Below are 20,537 nucleotides of genomic sequence, written 5' to 3'. Positions count from 1 at the left end.
AATTCTGTTTGGCTAGCCTTTTGTTTGAACTTACATTGAATTAGTTTTTTCTATAATGGTAAGGTACATTAGTGTTCCTGTACAGTCAAGTCCTCGTGTTTTACTTTTGTAGACCTGTTTTGTCCTTGTACTATCTCTCTGATTTATACAGTTATTTTCATTTTATTAAGCAGCCAGAGGGTCACAAAGTTGAGTGGTTAGCTTAAGGTTACACAGCAAACAAGCATCAGATAGTTGAAACCCACACTCAACCAAAATACTCCCTTGTATTTCAGTAAATCATTAAAACTTATACATTTTAGTGTTTTATCATTTTTATGTGTATGGTATTTACTTACATGTATGTCTATGCATCATGTACATGTCTGGCACCCAGAATGGCCAGAAGAGGTGTCAGATCCCCTGGAACTAGAGTTACAGATGATTGTGAGCCACTGTGTGGGTGGTGAAATTCGAACTTGGGCCCTCTAAAAGCTCTTCTATTGCTCTTAATCACTGTGCCATCTCTCCAGCCCCTAAATGTTTTAGTTTTTTAATGCATATGGTAGGTGAATTGATTTAAAAAATAATATAGCATACAAAATAATTTGTGCAGAATTTAAAAAAAAGTTTTCATTGAGATAATTAGGTAATACTTTAAGGCATTAATTATGCACCTAGTACATGACATTTGTATTTTAGTTTAGAATTATTGTTATAATTAATATGTGGTTCATATTGATTAAAATGCAAATGTAGCTGCATATCATATAAAGAACAGTAAATGATGAAAGCAGAAGCTTTCCAACTTAATTGGAACCTATTAAAAATGAAAGAAGCAGCCTCATTTTGCAAACAAGTCAAGTATGCTGGTTCAGAATAGTAAGGCAGGGATAGCTTTGCTGTCTATGAAAACACATCCTTATTGTTCTGAGTCTTGTATGGAATTCAGTGTTCATCATTAAAGTTGAATATGGGCATCTGATCAATGTCATGAGGTCTACTCTTTAAAGTATTCTGAACTTAATTTCATGATTCTATTTTCCTTACTTTTGGACAACGAGTTTTAATTGTATTATAAAGATGATTACAATTTCTGTTTGTAATTAAAGACATTTTCATATATTTCTAAGCAGTGCTTTTGCTAAGTGTGAACACATCTAAGCATGTAGCTGGATGTCTTTCATATAAAGTATGCCTACGCTAATCTCTCACATTTTTTTTTTAGATGATGCCAGCTCCAGGCAGCTATGATGTTCAGAAATCGTATGACATGTCCCAAGTTAAGCACAATTACATGCCACCTCGTAGTTCAGTGGCTCAAAAAAAGCATTCTTCGTTCTTGAGTGCAACTCCTCGGTGCCTGGGGAAAATCGACGATGGGCCAGGTAAGGATGACTGTTCTTTGAGGCTGAGGAGAAGCCACAGTTTCATAGTGAATGGGTGACCACAGTCACTTCACGGTAGTAGTTCTTAAAGTACACAGACTACCCTCCAAAGGAAAATAAAAAATGTGAGACTTTTTATTTTCAAATGTAAAATTTGTCGAAGGTTTATGTCTCCTTATTATTCCAAAGACATTTTATTAAGATAATAAGTTCATCTGGCATTCGGTTTTGTGAAAAACACAGAACTCTTAGCACGTAAGACGTTATTAAAGGAGAAAGACACTTTCCTCCAGTTTGGAAATCAATATAATAAAAGAAATACATGCCAGTTACGTAAACTTATTGGGTACTCTTGAATGTCAAGAATGCAGTCTCAAAGTTAGCTTTGTCAACTTATTGAAATTGTGAAATGCCCAAGGCATTTGTGAAGCACATGTGTAGGTGTGTGCGTGTGTTCTCAGACAGGATTACCCGAGGCAGGAAGGCCTGCCATGATGAGGATGGTGGCCTCTGAGGGGCTGAGGCGCTGGGATGGATGAAGATGAGAAAGGACCATGTCAGCTGAATACTGGCCTTTTCTTTTCTGTTTCCTGGTCCAGGGAGATGAGAGCAAGTGTTCTCAATTGCGGTGGATAGGAGCTGGTTTTGTGACCATGCCTTCCCTACCATCATGGGTTGCATTGCCCAAAACATGAACCCAAGTAACCCTTTTCCCCTTAAATTGTTTATTGTCAGGATGAGGTTACAGTAATGGGAGAAGTGACTAGTCCAGCAGTGAATATACAAAGAAATATATATTTGAAAGTTGAGAGTTATAAAAATGATTTAGCATGACCTTACTGCAGACAGGGTCTGTGCACCCACCCAAGATCAAGAGCCAAGTGAGTGTCTCAGTCTCATACTGCCGCTAGGGCAGTGGTGACATCCAGACCCAGCTGCTGCTAAAGACCATGTTGGGGTTCGTGGACCTACCACAGCTGGGGTCTGACCTGAAGTCTGGGTTCCTCACTGCCACTAATGGTCCCATAGAGGCTCAGGGTTGAGGTCACCACCTGAGTTCTTGGTGGTGTCTGGTGACCACACAACTGCTGGAATCATTCCCAGCTGAGTGACCACTCCCTCCACCCAGAGTCAGGATGTCCTCTGGGCCTCAACTGCTACCAAGGACCATGTCTGGGTTCATGGTCCAGCCGCAGCTGGTGTCTGTGTTGATGTTTGTGGCCAGTGGCACCTCAGGAGGCCTTAGGAATCATGCGAGATGGCGGAGGGCTATACTCAGCATCCCCAGCGTTTACTGCTCTGGGAAAGCTGGTCTTACCTCTGCTGCACTTCAGCAAGAGAGCCGACCCCTGAACTGCTGCTGCATTGCCAAGCTTCAGCTTTGCTCTGCGTCAACATTAAAACCTAGCTGGTAGTGGTGATGCTCCCTAACTGATTAGTATGAAAAAAGTTCTTTCTTTTGATATATTTATCATTATTGAAGGAGCCCCTGCACAGAAGGGGTTTCCTCCCAGACACCAGCTTAAGCACAAACCACACTTAAAACACCTGTTTTCACAGAGAGATCTTTAGTGAATCAGAAAAAAAAAAAAGGTTAATGTGATTACTTTCCGATTCAGGCAGAAAACAACAGCAAATGACCTTGCCAGTGTAATTTTTAAGAGGATGAAAAGGAGAGGTCTGTGTTAGAACCAACTAAGATGTGGCATAAAGGAGATGGAGGATGAGGGAGAAGGGGTATTTGTTCCAGAGGACAGAAGACTGCCTCTAGGTAGAGAGGAGACAGACATAGCACATAAGCAAACGGCTATTTATAAAGGCAAAAGGGGAAACCTCGTGTTAGGATGAGGTGTTTAATCTTATTTGGACATGTTTATTAGGTGAACCAAAGGGGGCTTTTGTAGTCAGTCTCAGGAGGAGGAAGTGGTCAAATAATGGAATAGATCTCTGTGGCTAGCTTTAGGAATATAGTCTAATGGTTTTAGCAAGGCAGAGAGGCCTGGGGAGAAGGGCAAGGCCTGCCAGAGCCATGCCTGGTACGCTGGAACTTGCTCGAGTCCCTTCAGTCCCCATCTACATATTTTCTGATGTAACTACCTCATTTCTACTTGCAGCTCTGAATAGGTCTGACTTTTGCCAGAGACAAACAAATATATTTGATACTTTTCAAGAAGAGTAACTTTACAGTAAAGCATAATGATAAGCGTTCAGTTTGTTTCACGTCCCATGTCAGTGCTTGTTTTATGAATGAACGGTGTCCTTTCATATCACACACCTGTTAGAAATAAAGTAGTGACAATTGTTTATTCTGCTTGCTATTTAGTCATTGGTAGTTTTGTTTTACATACTTAATTAAAAAGCTATTCTTATTTTATGTACATGTGTAAGTGCCTGCATGCATGTCTGTGCACCTGGTGTGTGCCTGGTGCCCATAGAGGCAGAGAAGGGCATTGGATCCCTGGAGTTGGAGTTATAGGCAGTTGTGAATTGGCAGTTGTGGGTTCTTGGAATTGAACCCAGGTCCTCTGCAAGAGCAATAAATGGTTTTAACTGCTGAGCCAGCTCCCCAGCCCCTTGTTTTACTTTAATACATCTGAAATGGACTTTTTGTATAAATAAAAAATTCATTATATATCAAAAAATTTTATGGTACTATGTTATATATAGAAATGAAAATGTAGGACTATTTAAGTTTAAGAATATGGGATGCTTATTTGCTATGATTATTTTGAGGGCTATGCTTTTTAGAATGAAAGAATGGATTTTATTATCTTTTTTTAGTTTTAAATAAAATTGAAAATTAAAACCAATTTCTTGGCTTCTTATATTTGTAGATAAAGATTTAAGAACAGAAGTTGGTAAATATATGAACAATCTTCTAAGATTCACAGATTTATAAAGTATTTATCTACTGACTCGGCATTTTATTGCCGTGTTTTGATTTTAAATGGCTTTAAAACTTTAACAGGTATGGAAGGATTTTGTCTTAATTACAAAGGAAGCCTTTCCTTTGACTGCATATATTTAAGAAAGATAAAACTCATTTTCATTAGTCTAAATTAAACAGGGAGAGAGTATATTTGCAATCAGTATGCTGTATTCCATTAAATGTTGTGTAACCAATAAAAACACATTAGAATCATTTAATGAAGAAATTATTAAATGAGGTGTATCACATTATAAAGCAATCTCCTTTTATTACCCCAAGTTTTAATTCATGGGTATGTAAATGATTTTGTGATTGATCCAACTCAGGTAATGTGAAATTGCTAAGTGGAAAAGTACTTAAATATTACTTTACCTCTTATATTGACCTGCTTTGGAACATTTAGTAGGGAGAATGCCTAGCAATTTTAAAGAGAAAGTGGGTGGTGAAAACATTGTTGAGAGTAGAAAGTTGGAGAGTCTCCTTAGAGGTGGATGTGTAATAAACTAGCAGTCTTCTTCAAGGACAAATTGGAAGAAAAGTTCAAATATATATGTCTGACCCCAGATTCTGTTTCTAAGGTCATCCTAGTGGAGTTGTCAATGGCCAGCACTTTTAGCACTAGTGATGGCAGTTATCAAATTAAAGTTTAATTTCCTAAAAGAAAAGCGAGGTTCAGTTGACTTGAGTATCAACTTTAATGGAGTTCCATTAAAAAATGTAGAAATGCTCTATATTTTATAAAATTTGGAAATCTTGACAAAAGGATAAAATTAATTTTTCATTCCTTCATTTCATTCTGTTCTGAGAGCTTGCTATGTTTAAACTCTATTCAAGTTCTCGTGACACTGTAGCAAATAAGGACAAATATCCTTGCTCCTCAGGGCTTAGCTTCAGGTATAATATATATATCGGCTATGTGAATGAGCCAGATGGGGAAGTGAATGAGAGACAGAAGAAATGATGCAGTCAGAGAGACATCACATCTGTGCGGAGAGGTGGGAGATGCAGAGGAGTAGGGTTCAGAGTGAGATGTGAGTCCTTTAGATAGTGATATGGAAGGAAGCCTCACCGCAAAAGCAACTTTTGAGTAACTCCAAAAGGCTCACTTTTGAAAAAGTTTGTTTTTCTTTTTCTTTTTCTTCATCAATCTAAAAATAGTTTCTCATGTCAGCAAGATAGCTCAACAAGTAAAAACATTTGCCCAGTAAGACTGTGACCTGAATTCTGTCTCCAGATTTCAGGTAAAGATGGAAGTCAAGAACCAACTCCACAAGTTGTCTTCTGACCTTCACACATGACCCCACACTCGCATTAGACAAATATGCACAAAGATTAAATTAAGAGTTATTTTTTTCTTAAAATCTTGAAGAAAAATTAAATGCCTTAATTTCAAAATAAACAAAAAAATCAATCTATAGTTCTTTCTTTTCTTAGATAGGGTTTTGCTGTTAGCCCAGATGCCTTAAAAAAAATCACACACTCAAAACCCTCATGGTTAAGTTCCCAGAGTGTCTGAGAAAACACGTATGTGCCTTTATTCCTTTGTTTTGGTTTATTTCTCCTTATCATGACATGCAGCCGAGAGCTGCCTCAGACTGGAGATGCTCATGGCTTTGTCTCCTCAGTGCTGCAATTGTCAGCATGTATCATGGTACTCAGGATATTTACATTTTTAAAATGATTATTATTACATTTTATTAATTGTAATCATCAGTGTGTTTGTGTGTATGCGCGCGCGTGCACGTATGTGCGTTCTCACATACTCTTGCCACAGTGTGCAGTTTGCTAGAATCAGTCTCTTTCTACTGTTTGTTTTCTGGGATTGAATTTAGTTTGTCATGCTTGTGCTCTTTCCCACTGAGCCATCCTTTTTCATTCTTTGTCTCATCTGTTCACACCTATCTATTGTATTTTACCTTTATAGAGTTATCCATCCCTCCTCCCTAGACCCTTACTCTATACCTAACCTCTTTGGTTATATGGATTTTCTTTTTTTTTTTTTTTTTTTTTTTTGGTTTTTCGAGACAGGGTTTCTCTGTGGCTTTGGAGCCTGTCCTGGAACTAGCTCTGTAGACCAGGCTGGTCTCGAACTCACAGAGATCCGCCTACCTCTGCCTCCCGAGTGCTGGGATTAAAGGCGTGCGCCACCATCGCCCGGCGTAACTTTCTTATCGACAACTAAACAGCTAAAATCCACATAATACTCCATTGTGTGGATGTAACAGATTTTTCACTATCAGTTTTCCATTAGTTTGGTTTGATTTTATTTCTGCTTTCATGTTTTAAACTCTTTTCTTCATTTCATTTTATTGTTTGTGTTCTAGTAGACTTCTTTAATGAATTTATTTATACTCTCTTTTAAGACCTTGAACATATCCATCATAGCAAATATGAAGTCCTTGTCTTATGTTTCAGTTATATTTCACTTTTCAGGGCCTAGTGCAGTAGGGTTGTTGGGCTCTAGAGGAGACATATTGTCCTGGCTGTTATTTATTGTGTTTTTATGCTGGTGTCTAGGATTCTGGGTATGTGATGGTTGTAATTCTAGATGTAATTCTATCTGATTTGGTCTCTGTTGGGTGGGTGTTCCATTCCATGATTTCTGTTGCCTTCTCTGGTTCTTAGAAGAATGTGGAGGCTGTGGGTTGCTTAGTAAGGAAAGCCAAGATCCATCCTGGTGTTGCCTCTGGGGGTCCCAGGTAAAACTTGTCTTTAGGTATTGGGAGCTTACAGGTGGGGTCAATGATGAGGATGGTCTGGAAGGGGGATGCCGAGAAGGCCCATAGGAAGGAGGAAAACTGGGTGTGCCACTGTGAGCTGCATAAATCCCCTCTCTGTAGCAGGCAGTGAGCTCCAGAGCTGAAGGTAACTGGTGGATGGGAGTGGAGGACAGGAAGGAGAGTGGATACGACTACACTGCCTGGCAGATGTGACCCACGGGTTTCCAGGAAGTTGTCCTCAGGAGCTGGTGGCTGAGAGAAGGGGATTGGTGGCAGTTGTAGACTGTGGGAGAGGTCTCTGCGGGGAGGCATGGAGGGAAAGAGGAAAGGAGGCTGTAGCAGGTCTGTTACAGGGATGGGGTAAGAAAGACTGGAGGATTGCAGTTGGAGGAGAGGAGGGAGAGGCCTACGTGATACTCTCAAATTTCTGAATGAAGAAAAAACTTGAAATTTAAAGTATATTTTTTATTAGAAATCCACTGTGAAATTGAGTGATTATCACAGCAGTACAATACCTGGAAGAAAATATTCATCACTTCAATCTATCAGGTAGTGACTGACTTTACTGTGCAAGTGTAGATCGTTTCTCAGGAAGATAACATTATGATTTCTGCATCAGATTCCCAAAGGAAATTATTTTAAGAAATAAATATAATTTATCCTGGAAGTTAATTGAACGTATTCCATGAAGCTATTTTTTCACTCTTTTAATAATCATAAGTAATACCTTTGATATAAAAATCACTGTAGTGTGAAAACTAATTATTTCTTGTATTTTCTCAGTGACGTGTAATATTCTAGTTTGCAAAATACCATAAAGCTTGTCCAAATGCAGCTCTTTCCTCACACTGAGTGCTGTTAACAGCTTACAGTAGACATGGAGTGGTTTTGTTTGTTTGTTTTCCTATAGAAGGAATGCTTGATTGCATTTTTTCCTGAGATGTTTGAATGAATGGTAATTCTGGCATGAGGAAAAAATATGAGACTCAATTTTTGCAATATGTTTATTTTATTTTAGCATAAAATTAAAAAATTTCTTTACCTTTTCAACCTCAAATTGTATTTGTTTTTTAGGTACCCTCTAATTTTAAATACCTACTCTTTATACATGTGTTAAGAATGATTGATTTGTTAATAAACATAGATTGTAGATAAAACAAACCACATATTAAGTACATGTGTATTAATTTTCTTAAAATATTTAAAAATATTTTCAGATAATATATTTTGATCACATTCTTCCCCTCCCCCAACTCCTCCCACTTCTCTCCACTTTCTACCCACCCAACTTCATATTATTTCTTTCTCTTCAAAACAAAACAAAAACCAAAACAATAGTAAACCAACCAGCCAACCAACCAACCAGGCAGCTAAACCAACCATCCATTCAACCCATCCATCCATCCATCCATCCACCCACCCACCCACCCATCCAAACAACAAACAAAAGCACATACAGAGTAAGATGGGATCTGTTTGTGCTGGCAACTACTCCTGTGAGTAAGGCCGCCCTGGAGTGTGGTTGCTGTACCCTGTATCATTCCGCTGAAGAAAATTGATTATCACTCTCCCAGAAGCCATTGATTTCAAATAGTTTTCAGTTAGGTTGATATCTGTGCTCACTTGCCCTTCTTCACACTAGGATTTTGTCCGGCTTGACCCTGTGGAGGGCTTGTGCATGCTGTCCCAGTCTCTGTGTTCGTACATTAGTCCTTCTAGTTATGTCTAGAAAACCTTACTTCTTTGGATCATCTACCACCTCTGGCTCTTATAAGTTTTTCCCTGTTTTTGTTTTTTTTTTTGTGTGTGTGTCATTTCAAGACAGGGATGCTCTGTAGTGTTGGAGCCTGTCCTGGAACTAGTTCTTGTAGACCAGGCTGACTTCAGACTCACAGAAATCCACCTGCCTCTGCCTCCCAAGTGCTGTGATAAAGGGCGTGTGCCACCACCACCCAGCCAGTTATTCCACTTCTTCTCCACCATAGATCTCCAAGTCTTGAATAAAGGAGTATGATCGTATGATAGACATCCCATTTTAGCTAAGTGTTCCAAAGTCTGTCTCTGTGCACATTGCTCAGTTGTAGGTTTCTATGTTAATTACTGTCTACTGCTAGAAGCAGCTTTTCTGATGAGAGTTGTGTAATGGATATGGCAATATGTCATTAGATTTTATTTTGATTGCTATGTTCATTTAGCAAAATATTAGTAGTAGCTTTCCTATAAGGCACACAAACTAGTCTCAGGCTTATTGTTTCATTAACAGTGTCAGGTATGAGTTTCATTCCATGGATTATGGCTTATATTAAATTAAAAGTGCTTGGCGCTCCCATAAAATTTGAGATACTATTGTACCAGTGCCGGGTATATCTTACCAGCCTGTCATGATTGCAGCTTGTAGTGTTTGTAGGTAGGCGAGATTGATGATTACTTTTTGATGCTGTGAATAACAACCTTCTGCAGCTCAGAAATTGAGGAGGGGCCATGGAGTCAGTGAACTCATCACTCAGTTTGATTTTTCTATCTGACCAGTAAAACTTAACTCTGTGGGGTTGATGACAAAGGGACACACACACACACCTTCAGTGTCTTTCTATCATTTCTCTCTTTATCTCTTTCTTACCTTTATTTAGATGTATTCATTCTGTGTCTCTTTTGATGTCTTCCTTCTAAATTTATTTTTTCCTTACAGCTTATAAACCCAGTAAAATCTTTCAAACAATATAAAAATTACCATGTGGTTACATTCTATTTTTTTAAGTGAATGATTACAATAAATATAAGTAAAAAACCTGTTTCCCATTTTTTCTTACATGATTAAACATTTTATATATGCAGGTGAACGACAAACTTTTCCTAATAACCCATATACGTTCATGTCCAAGCAACTTGTTATAGATTAACAGAGTGTAAGCAAGTGAAGTATTTTTCTCTACCAGTTCTTTTACTGGAAGGTTTCATTTTAGCAGTTACAAAGAAAGGATCAATCACTTTATTATTATGTCAGAAGATAATCTTATACAAACCTTAAAAGAATCATAAATTTAAACTTTGTATATGAAAAAGAGTCAACTTTACTTTCAATCCTCAGGGTGCATACCCACTTACCAACTTTTTAAAATATATATCAGAAAGCTGAGGGCAGAAATGGGTACAGGAATTAATCATCACCTTTGATTACCAATCCATCCTAGCAAGGGAAGTACACCAGCCAGCGACAGCCAGGCAGTCATTGTTCCTGTTCCCTGACCTCAAGTCCCTTGCACAACTATTAAAAGTGTCTTTCCAAACTTTTAATTGTTCCCCAAGATTTTGTACCCTCAGTGCCATTAAGAAAAACATTTAAATCTAACCTTAAGTCATTATTCAAAGTTTTGTTTCAGCTACGATGCACAACAAAACCCATGGACACATTTCTCAGTGTAGGATTAGAAGAACTTGAGCTAGTCTAACTTCTGGGACACAGTTGTTTTCCTAAATCAGTAACCTAAGCCACAGTCAGTACGGCTCCTCAAGGTTACTCATAAGTCCTAGTTGGGTGACACTTCCTTGTTCTTATTTTCTATCCCCTGCAAAGCAGGGCAACACCATATCCTGCCTTTGCCTGTATTATTTTTCCCACTAAACTAACCTCCATCCCAATCCATTATTATATTTATTAAAAACCCTAAAATCATCAAAATTCTATTTAAGTTAACACTAATATTGCATAAAATCATTGTTTTAGTTAAATCGTACAGCATAAGAAACCACCTTCATAATAACCACAGTAAAAAATGCCTAGCAGAATGGGATATTTCCATGACATAATCACACTACATTAATGAATTTGAGAAGGAACAAATGAGCCATTGGGAGAGAGGAATGTGGATGGTGTGAGAGGAAGGACAGGAAAGGAGGTAAATGATGGAGAAGATACTCAAAAAAGAGTGTCTAACAATGAAAAAAATAGATTAAATGTGAAATTCTGAGACTTTAAAAGAGGATTTATTTTAACTACATATGTGTGTATGAGTATATGCATTGAATCCCCATGGAGCGAGTGTTTCAAGGAGTTGTAGGCCGCCCAATGTGGGTGCTGGAAATGGAACTCAGGTCTTTGGTAGGAACAGTATGTGCTTTTGACTGCTAAGTTATCTCTATAGTCCCTTGATTTGTCATTGAAGTAGTTTTTGTATATATGAAGCTCATACAAAGCTAAGGGAGTTGTCTGGGTTGAGTAAAAAGAAGGAATAATTAATGGATATGGTTAAATCCTTGAGATTGTAAGTAATCTCAGGAGACTATATTTATCAGAAGCAAACGGGGAAACTCCAGGCATTTGCGTCTTTCAGATGGTCATGTAGATAACGCAATAGAGGAGGATCAACATAGACTAGACATGTGTTTGTTGTATATCTTTCAATTAAAAATTTAAATTGGCAAAATTAAGTCAACTGATATTGCAGCGAACTGGAAATCACAATAGCCAGACTTACTCAGATTATTTATTTGAGTTTATTATAGAGAATAATTAGGAGCAACCTTTTAGAACTAAAATTGCTTTTGAATCCATACATTTAGAAATATGCATGGAACAAATATATAACTCATAATAAATGTCTGTAAACTAAAGGAAAACATTAAAGAATCGTCCTAAATCTGTTTACAACCTGACATAAAATATCCAAAAGAGAATAAAAGTCTTGCAAGTAAGGATTTTGAATAACAAACTGGGTTAAGTTGAACCTAGGGTCATTGGAAGAGCCAGTGTCCATGAAGAACTAAGAGTGACTGGGCACAAAGCATGGTTCAGGGTTTATTTTTTTCTCTCTGTAGTGAACTATCCTGTATCTTCAAATTTTTAATGAATAATGTGCTTAAAGCTTTTACTTTTAGAGAAACCCTGTCTTGAAAAACAAAACAAAACAAAAAAAAAGCTTTTACTTGTGTAGGTTGGTTAAAAAAAAATGCCGTTTGTAGAAGACAACAAATGAATAAATACTTGTTTTTAAGTAATTTTTTTATTAATTTATTTTGAGAATTTTATATATGAGAATACTATATTTGCTTTATTTTTGCCCCTTCCTCTCCTTCTCCAATTCTTCTCATGTCCTCCTGTAGTTAGACATTTTTGTCCCAACAGCCAGCTCCCAAATCACAAATCATGTGGAGACTTTTATTAATTATGAAAACTCAGTAGGTAGCTTAGGCTTGTTTCTAACTAGCTCTTACAACTTAAATTAACTCTTCTCTATTAAGTTAGGTGCTGCCCTGTGGATGACTTGTTTCCTTCTCCTCCTGCATATCCTGTTTCCTTAGCGTCTCAGCGTCTCATTGCATCTTTGCCCATCTTCATCGCAGCATTCTCTGTGCCTAGAAATCCTGTCTAGCTATGGGCCAGTTGTCTCTTTACTAAACCAACCAAAGTGACATTTCTTTGCAGTGTACAAGAAGATTATTCCACAACATCTTCTCTCCTACCTCCTTTGAAATTTATGACCTCTTCTAAATGTCTCTCTCTCTCTCTCTCTCTCTCTCTCTCTCTCTCTCTCTCTCTCTCTCCTGAGTGTAGTTAGTATTGACTGCATAGTATTTGTATTTTATAATGCAATATAATACTTTCTCTTTTATGTGATAATTTTAATAAAAATAGCTTCCTGGAACATTTTATTAAATGTGGAGTAATGGCATAATAATCAAATCAAGAGATTTCTTACTATATTTTCATGAGGTACATGTTGGCTTTCTGTTATGCCTTATTAAGAATTCATCAATTCAACAGACTATTATTGAGTAGTGTGCTATGTCAGGCATTGAGGGATTCTTGCAGGCAGGGGCTAAGTCTGTTTTTTCTTGTACCCCAGAGCCTGATATATGGAGAATATTAGATAAATATGTAAGTATGTATTCAGATGATCTGTTTTCCTTGTCCTTTAATGGGAATTGGTACTTCAAGTTCTTTACATGACGGTATACCTCATGCAGGCTTTAGGGTAGTGTTCTTTTGTAGTACTTGTTAGTACCTGGTTATTTATTTCCTTAGGTTCCTTTTGTCTTTACAAGTGGATAGTTCCCACAAATAGCCATTTTGTTTTCATGGAAGTATTTGGAAATCGGAAGTTGTAGGGAAACAGATGTCATTATAGCAGACGCTATTGAATTCAATAAAACCACTGAAAGTTTGTGAATTTTAGCAATATCATATTACAGAGTGAAGTTGCTGTAAAATTGTCCCTATATTATGACAAGAATTGCCAGGCAATTGTGTGTTTTACACATATACAGAGTGGAAAATTAAAGCCCGTGAGTGTCTGATTATAAGTGAATTAGTATGGCTACTGTCAGGATTGCTGTCACAGACCAGTACCTCACTGTTAGAGTGTGGAGTTGTCTGTAGGATGTTGGTTGCCCCCACACCAGACAGAACTTTTAAGTTTTTTTTTGTTTAGATAGGGCATCATGATTCATTCTTATCCATAATATTGCATAGAAATATTGCAACTTTTGCCAGGCAGTGGTGGCACATACCTTTAATCCCACCACTTGGGAGGCAGAGGCAGGTGGATCTCTGTGAGTTTGAGGCCAGCTTGGTCTACAGAGAGAGTTCCAGGACAGGCTCCAAAGCTACATAGAGAAACCCTGTCTCGAACCCACCTTCTTCAAAAAAGAAATAATGCAACTTTTAAGTTGATTATCTATTGTCATTTCTCTTTCATTCTCTTTTCTGTCTATTAGGTGAATATTTATACCCATAGCCAAGAAGAAAGTCTCTTGGAGATGATTGCAGAATTAACGATGACCACAGCCCTTGAACACTAGTGTGAAATAGACCTCCCACCTTTACTCCTGCCTCTCCGGACTAGAATCTCACGTCATTGTTGGGGTATAGTTTTCCTCAAGCACACTGTGTCTGGGGGCATTTGGCTGTGACTGGATCATAAGGATTTTGCCTTTTTCAGGGACGTAATGCATTGGTAGATTCAGAATTTGAACAGATATTTTGGAACTGATAGCTCAGTGGAATTTTGGGCCAAGATGGAGGGACCTGAGTAAGACATGCCCCAGTGACCTTCTTCTTCCAACAATAGGTAAGGGGTTACCTCTGCCACATGCTGCCTGCAATGACTTTCAGCCTCACTACAGACTTAAAACAAAATGGAACCAGCATGAACTCAGATTTTGAGCCAAAACAAATCTCGTCTTTTATCTTATTTTCTCAGAGATTTGCTATAGTGAGACGAAGTCTAATATACCATGTGAAAATAAACATGTGGTTTTCTTTGTTGTTACCATCCTAACATTATCCTTAAAAGATGTTAAGGTGTGTTTCTTAGATGCAACAGAATCTCCTTCTAATGTGATTGCAAGTTTTGCTGGGTATAGTAGTCTGGGCTGACATTGTTTCTTGCAGCCTATAGCACATCCATCTAGGCACTTCTGCCTTTTAGAATCCTCAATTAAAAGTCAGAGGTTGTTCTAATAGGTCTGCCTTTATGTGTTGCTTGGTCTTTTTCCTTTGAAACTTTAGGTATAGTTTTTGTTCTTTAATTTAATGTTTTGATGATTATGTGGTAAGGGGATTTTCATTTCTGTTTCAGTCTATTTGACGCTCTGTATTCTTTATTTTATTATTCTTTAATAAAACGCCTTCTTTATTTTAGGGTAATTTTCTTCTATGATTTTATTGAAAATGTTTTCTGTGCCTTTTACCTGATTTCTTTTCTTCTTTCTTTTACTATCAATTGTAGACTTCGTCTTTTCATGGTGCCCAGGATTTCCTGGGTGTGGTTTGTGCCAGGAGTTTTTTAGATTTAACATTTTCATTTTAGAGTTATCCATTTCTTCTATATTGTCTTCAATGACTGACACTTTTTCTTCCATCTCTTGTATTCTGTTGGTGAGGGTAGTCAGCTTTCCTTCAGTTGGGTTTTCTTATTGATTCTATTTCCAGGTGCATGCCTTGAATTCTTTTTATTTCCTTCTACTGTTTGTGTTTTCCTAGATTTATTAACAAATTTATTCATATCCTCTTTAAGGACCTCTATCATATTCATAAAAGATATTTTAAGGACTTTTTCTTGTGCTTCAGCTCTATTGCAATTTACAGAGCCTGTTGTGGTAGGATTGGTAGGCTCTAAAGGAGACATATTCTGATATTAATGTGTTTTTGCACTGGTGTATAGGCACGTGAATTTGGGATGATTGTAATTCTAGGTACTAATATCTAGTCTTATCTTTGTTGGGTGGGTGTTTTGTTTCTTGTTTTCTGTTGTCCTCTCTAGTTCTTAGGAGAGTATGGTGGCTGTGTGTTGCCTGGTAGGGGACGCTTCTGAGACCTTGTCAGGCATAGCCCCTGAGAGTTCCAGTTAGAATGTGTTTCTGCTTCCCTGACTGGCCTGGTAATTTTCTGTTTTGTAGAAATATGTGAGAGGAGTGTGCTCTCACAGAGAACTTGGGCCTGGTACGGTGGGGAAGCATCCCTATGGAATTCCATTGCAGGAACCCTCCCCTTCAACTAAAAATATTTTTCCTATGTGCAGTTACTGGAGTAATAGCAGCAGCATATTTTCAACTGTAACCCAACTTATTGAATAAGACAGGAAGCATAATGATAGAAATTAGGACACTGAAAATACCAATATCTCATGAAATGACAAGTGGTCAAGGAGAGAGGGAAGGACAGAACTGAGGAGCTTGACGTCCTTGACCTGCTTCTACTTGTACATAGTCCTTGCATCTTTTCCAGCAGGAGGTGATCATCTTTGCCCTGTTAATTTAACAGTCCAGGAATTAGAAAACTGGTTTCTAATTCCAGTTTCATCATTTTCATGTAATTTACTGTTGAGGTAGAATATACCAGTGACTGTTTCAGCCAGGTATGACATTCCTTTCAATCAAGTCCAATTCTGTAGAATGGCTCCTTTTTGGAAATGCTATACTCTTGTTCTAAAACGAAATTAAAAATCAGATACTTGGAACAGTCAAACAATTCCTGTTCTATTAAAAGATAAAGTAAATTTTAAGAATTAATTTAGTGTAAGACAACTGAAATATAAAATGCAGCCAGACTCTATGCTGGCGCTTGTAAGGAGGCAGAATGTTGGTTGACATGCTGGCCATGTGCAAGGCTCAGATCGTCCACTTTGTCATCCTTATCACAGCTGCATTTCAATTAAAACATGTTGCGATTTCCTTCTTCTTTCTGAAATATTTTGAAACCCATTAGTATGTCAGTGTCTTGGCATTGCTCTCTAATTGCAATAGGTTTGAGTGATAAAAATTGATTTTGGTAGATACTTTGTAGAGTCAGCATTGGTTACCTGAATGCATTAAAGTATCCTATAACTTAAAATGTCACTGTGTTAGAAGTTTTCATCACCCGGGCCTGAGATTAGGAGGGCAGCTTATTCTTTATTAAGAAAGATGTGCATTTAGGGGAAATGTAATGAGATGTAGAATTCTAAGACATATTTAGACTGAAAGTGTATTTTAAAAGTATTCTTTCCACACATAAAGCTAAATTATCCTAATTTAGGTTCACTGTATCTATCTTACCAAATGGTAGCATTTTAGGAATCATATTTTATATGTAATATTTTTATTGTAAATTTGTTACAAAGCAATTAACAGGAATTGTAATTTATATTACTAGACATCTCTCTGTCTTTACTTTTTAATGATAATGCATAACCTTAAAACCATCAATATTCTAAAATAAACATTTCAGGCTGTGAATGGCTGTACGTGTTCTGTAATTCCAGCACTGGAGCCTAGACAGGCCCCCATGAGTTCCCAGAGCAGCCAGCCTAGCCAAAGCTTCCAGTTCAGTGAGAGATCTGAGCAATAGAGGAAGACACCTCAAGTTCTGTTCTGGCCTCCCAAGGTGCGCACATGTGGGTACACACCCACACCCTCATTTGTGTATGATAGACATACACAGAAAACACACCACACACCAAATTTTTGCATTATGCACAAAGAAGCAATGATTTTTCACTGTATCTCTCAATGCATTTCTTTCTGTGAAGCACCTGTGTAACCACTTTGAAGATGAGGGAGCATCACACCATGACCCCCAGTGCCAGCCTCTCACTAACTTGCTCCCACTGTTTTATCTCTTGCACCACTGATTTTCTTTGGCTGTTTTTAATTCATGTATGAGGTGAATGCCAAAGTATGTATTATTCTCTGTCTGGTTTCTTTCTCTGAAGCTTGAAATCTGCAGTCTGTAATCCATGTTGTTTCAGGAAACAACAATAAACAATATTTAGTCCACCCTAAGTAGAATATGTATTACATGTTCTTTCTTTATTTTACTGCAGATAGAAATTTGGTTTGCTTTCTTGGTGCTGCTCAGTGTTGTGGTGAGCTTTCATATATATATATATATATATATATATGTATGTATGTAGGTAGGTATATACACATACATATAAGCAATAAGTATACATATTTCATGATACATATGATTGATAAGTATATATATATTCTTGATACATATAATTATAATACATTTCCTTTAATTATATTCCTGGGAATGAAATTTCTGAGTTGTATGGTTTGTGGATGTTTTATTTAACAGATCTTGTCTAATGGTTTTCTTAAATGAATCTAGTGATTTCATTTCCTCCAACAATATATGAGACTTGCATTTGCTCCAAGATTTTCCAAAGTACAGGACTGTCAGTCACTTTCATTTGTCTCATCTGACTTAGAAGCATTTCCTTCAGCTTGTCATGTGCATTTTCCTTATGGCTAACTAAAAGTTTAATCTTCTGTATGCTCTCTAATTTAATATTTTCTTGTAAACCAATTCTTCATATTTTTGACTACTTATTAGATTATTTTATTACTGATCTATTATTGTTCATTATAGGCAATATCTCTAATATGTTATATCACATTTATTTATTTATTCATTCGCTGTTTTGTTTATGTGTGTATGTATGTGATGTGGGATTCCCCTCTGTACGCTATGAATAGGTTTTATTACCTTTGGTTAATAAAGAAGCTGATTTGGCCTATGGTACAGCAGAATATAGCAAAGCAGGAAATCCAAGCAGAGATAGAAGTGAAAGAAGGTGGAGTCAGGCAAATGCCATGTAGCTGCCAAAGGAGAAAGACACTAGAAACTTACTGGTAAGCCACAGCCTCGTGGTGATACAGGAAGGACTGGCTAGGTAGAGACAGTGATCATCACTCTGGGGAAACGACTTCTGAATATGGTGAGAGGCTTTGGGAACGGAGACTGCCAACAAGGGTATGCCCTATAAGGACTGGCTAGGTCGAGCGTGAGTGGGAAGCTGGGAGGGCTGAAACAGATAGATTGAAGGGATTAGATGAATCTGGAGAGATACCCACTCCAGGACAACGCTCTTCTCAGGAGAAGGACAGAAGAGGCCTAAGTGCTCTGCTCAGATAAGGAGTTTCAGAACCCCTTTAGGTCTGTGGCTCACACTTGTCCTAGACTCAGGGTTTCCTTATCAATCTTGCCTATTCTTACTTAGCCTATCAGTTTTTCATGCATGCTAGTCTTTTATGCACTTTTTGCTTTGCTTTTACAAGTAGCTATCCAAAATTTAAAATATATTCTTTATATACATATGTGTAATAAAACTTTTAATTTTTAGAACTTGTACCTTAAAATTGACAGCTACTGAAGTAACTGTTTCTGTGGTTTAGGAGATACTTGCAAATTTGTAATAAACTGTCTGTTCCCCAGGTACTGTAAGAGAACTGGAGGCTGTGTATTCCTGCTGCAATGTGTTCTCTAGTTGATTCTTATGATATAGAGATGTATTACATGACATTTGTTACCTATATCCTATCTATCTATCTATCTATCTATCTATCTATCTATCTATCTATCTATCTATCTCCTATATCTATATATTTGTCTGTCTGTTCATCTGTATCTATCATCATCTATATATCAATTAATCATCTATCTATCCATCTATCAATCATCTTTCATCATCTATCTCTATAATATCCTGATTTTCAAAGTAATTCTCTTTGTATGAGTATCTATAATGGGAATTATTTTACTTTTAAGGATAAATATTGATTAATTTGTAAATTTGATGTATAGACAAATTCATAAAAATCACAAATTATAAGTTTACTTAAAGAATGTAAGTATATGTGTGTATATATACAGGAAAAATCTGGGCTTCTCTATATTGAGATTAACTGCAAATAAAGCTTTTTAATATGATTTTTATCTACATGACTTTACAATACTTCTGTTATATGATTAATTATCTTGGTCAACAAGTGTTGAAGTCTGCCTAATCTTTGTTGTTTTAAATAGAATATAACAAGAAAAAATATTTTTTTGAAAAAATGGAAGCATAAAGTTTGAGACCTTATTGTGATAAAACCTAAATTTAACAGAGATTATTTGTATTCTAAACCATTTTAAACTTTGACAATTTTAAAATTGCATTCAGTGCTTGGCAGAAAAAGTGGTGTTACATAAAATCAACATCAGTACAGTGTATGAAGTAGAGATTATAGTTCTTCTCTTAGCCATTTTATTTTAGTATAAATAAAATTCATTGTTCATCATGGCCTTCTGAACTATGTTTTCCACTCAAGTTATTTTATAAAGATTAAATTAAATTCATTGCAGGGTACATTCTTTCAGACATTGTAAAAATTTCTATCTGTTTGAACTATACAATAATTTTTCTTTTCTTAGTGTGAGAAAAGTTCAGAAAGACAGTTTTCCATCCCATTGCACCTTTTCTGAACAGTTCTCATACCACAGCCATAAGGTTTTATTAAATATAAATTGAAGTGAACCTGTGTCAGTAACAAATAATGAAAACATACCTTCAAATGTCTGCGCTGCTTGTCAGGGTTTCTGGAAGTGTGCGTGAAGGATGGCTCAGAGAACCGAGAAAGTCTGGTGGAGTCTGAGAAACTGCTGTATTTAGAATATTACAAAATCTGAGTCGCTGATTGATTGCTTCAAATAATTGCTTTATTGGCCATCCTAATAAATTTAGAATTAGGAGGCCATCCTAATAAAGCAATACGTGTTCAAAGGACTCAAAGTGAGCACACCACAGAGAGACTTTTACTTCACTGTCCTAAGTATGGTCCCAACCTAGCTGTCTACAGAGGCATGTATGAGGAAAATGTGGCATATACCCACAATGGATTGTTTTCAGCCATAAGATTATAGGAAAATGCAATACTATTACAACTACGCATAGTAAGGAAACAAAGCTAGTTTCAAGAACTACATGTTAGTGGGTTGCGGCCTGTCTGTTATTTCAGAGCTTAAAAGCAGACAGAAGGGATCCTTAGAGCAAGTTGGCAAGAGAGACTAATCACAGTGACAAGCTCTGGGTTCAGTTAAGAAACCCACATTAGAGATTAGACGGAGAATGACTGGTGATGGCTCTGATAATCCACATTGAATAAGCTCATATATGTGCACACAGACACACATACACAACACACCGGGAACAGACATGCAAAACATGTATTAAAAGTTCAGAAGACACTACTTCTGTATAAATAAAGGAAATA

The 20,537-nt window shown here is 37.0% G+C and overlaps 1 protein-coding gene across 1 annotated transcript in view; it reads left to right on the top strand.

Annotated features, from left to right (window-relative positions):
* The window catches only part of Stpg2 (sperm tail PG-rich repeat containing 2), a 355,873-nt gene that overhangs the window by 137,021 nt on the left and 198,315 nt on the right, over positions 1-20,537 (top strand). The window contains exon 11 of the mRNA XM_041659514.1: positions 1,208-1,367. Within this exon, the coding sequence (XP_041515448.1) occupies positions 1,208-1,367 (160 nt within the window). The remainder of the gene's footprint in view (positions 1-1,207; positions 1,368-20,537) is intronic.

Source organism: Microtus oregoni, unplaced genomic scaffold (assembly GCF_018167655.1).
Source record: "Microtus oregoni isolate MIOR12 unplaced genomic scaffold, Mior012 000000F_ref0000247, whole genome shotgun sequence".
NCBI lineage: Eukaryota > Metazoa > Chordata > Mammalia > Rodentia > Cricetidae > Microtus > Microtus oregoni.
Note: the sequence above shows the minus strand (reverse complement) of the source record. Positions and strands in the feature narration are given on the sequence as shown.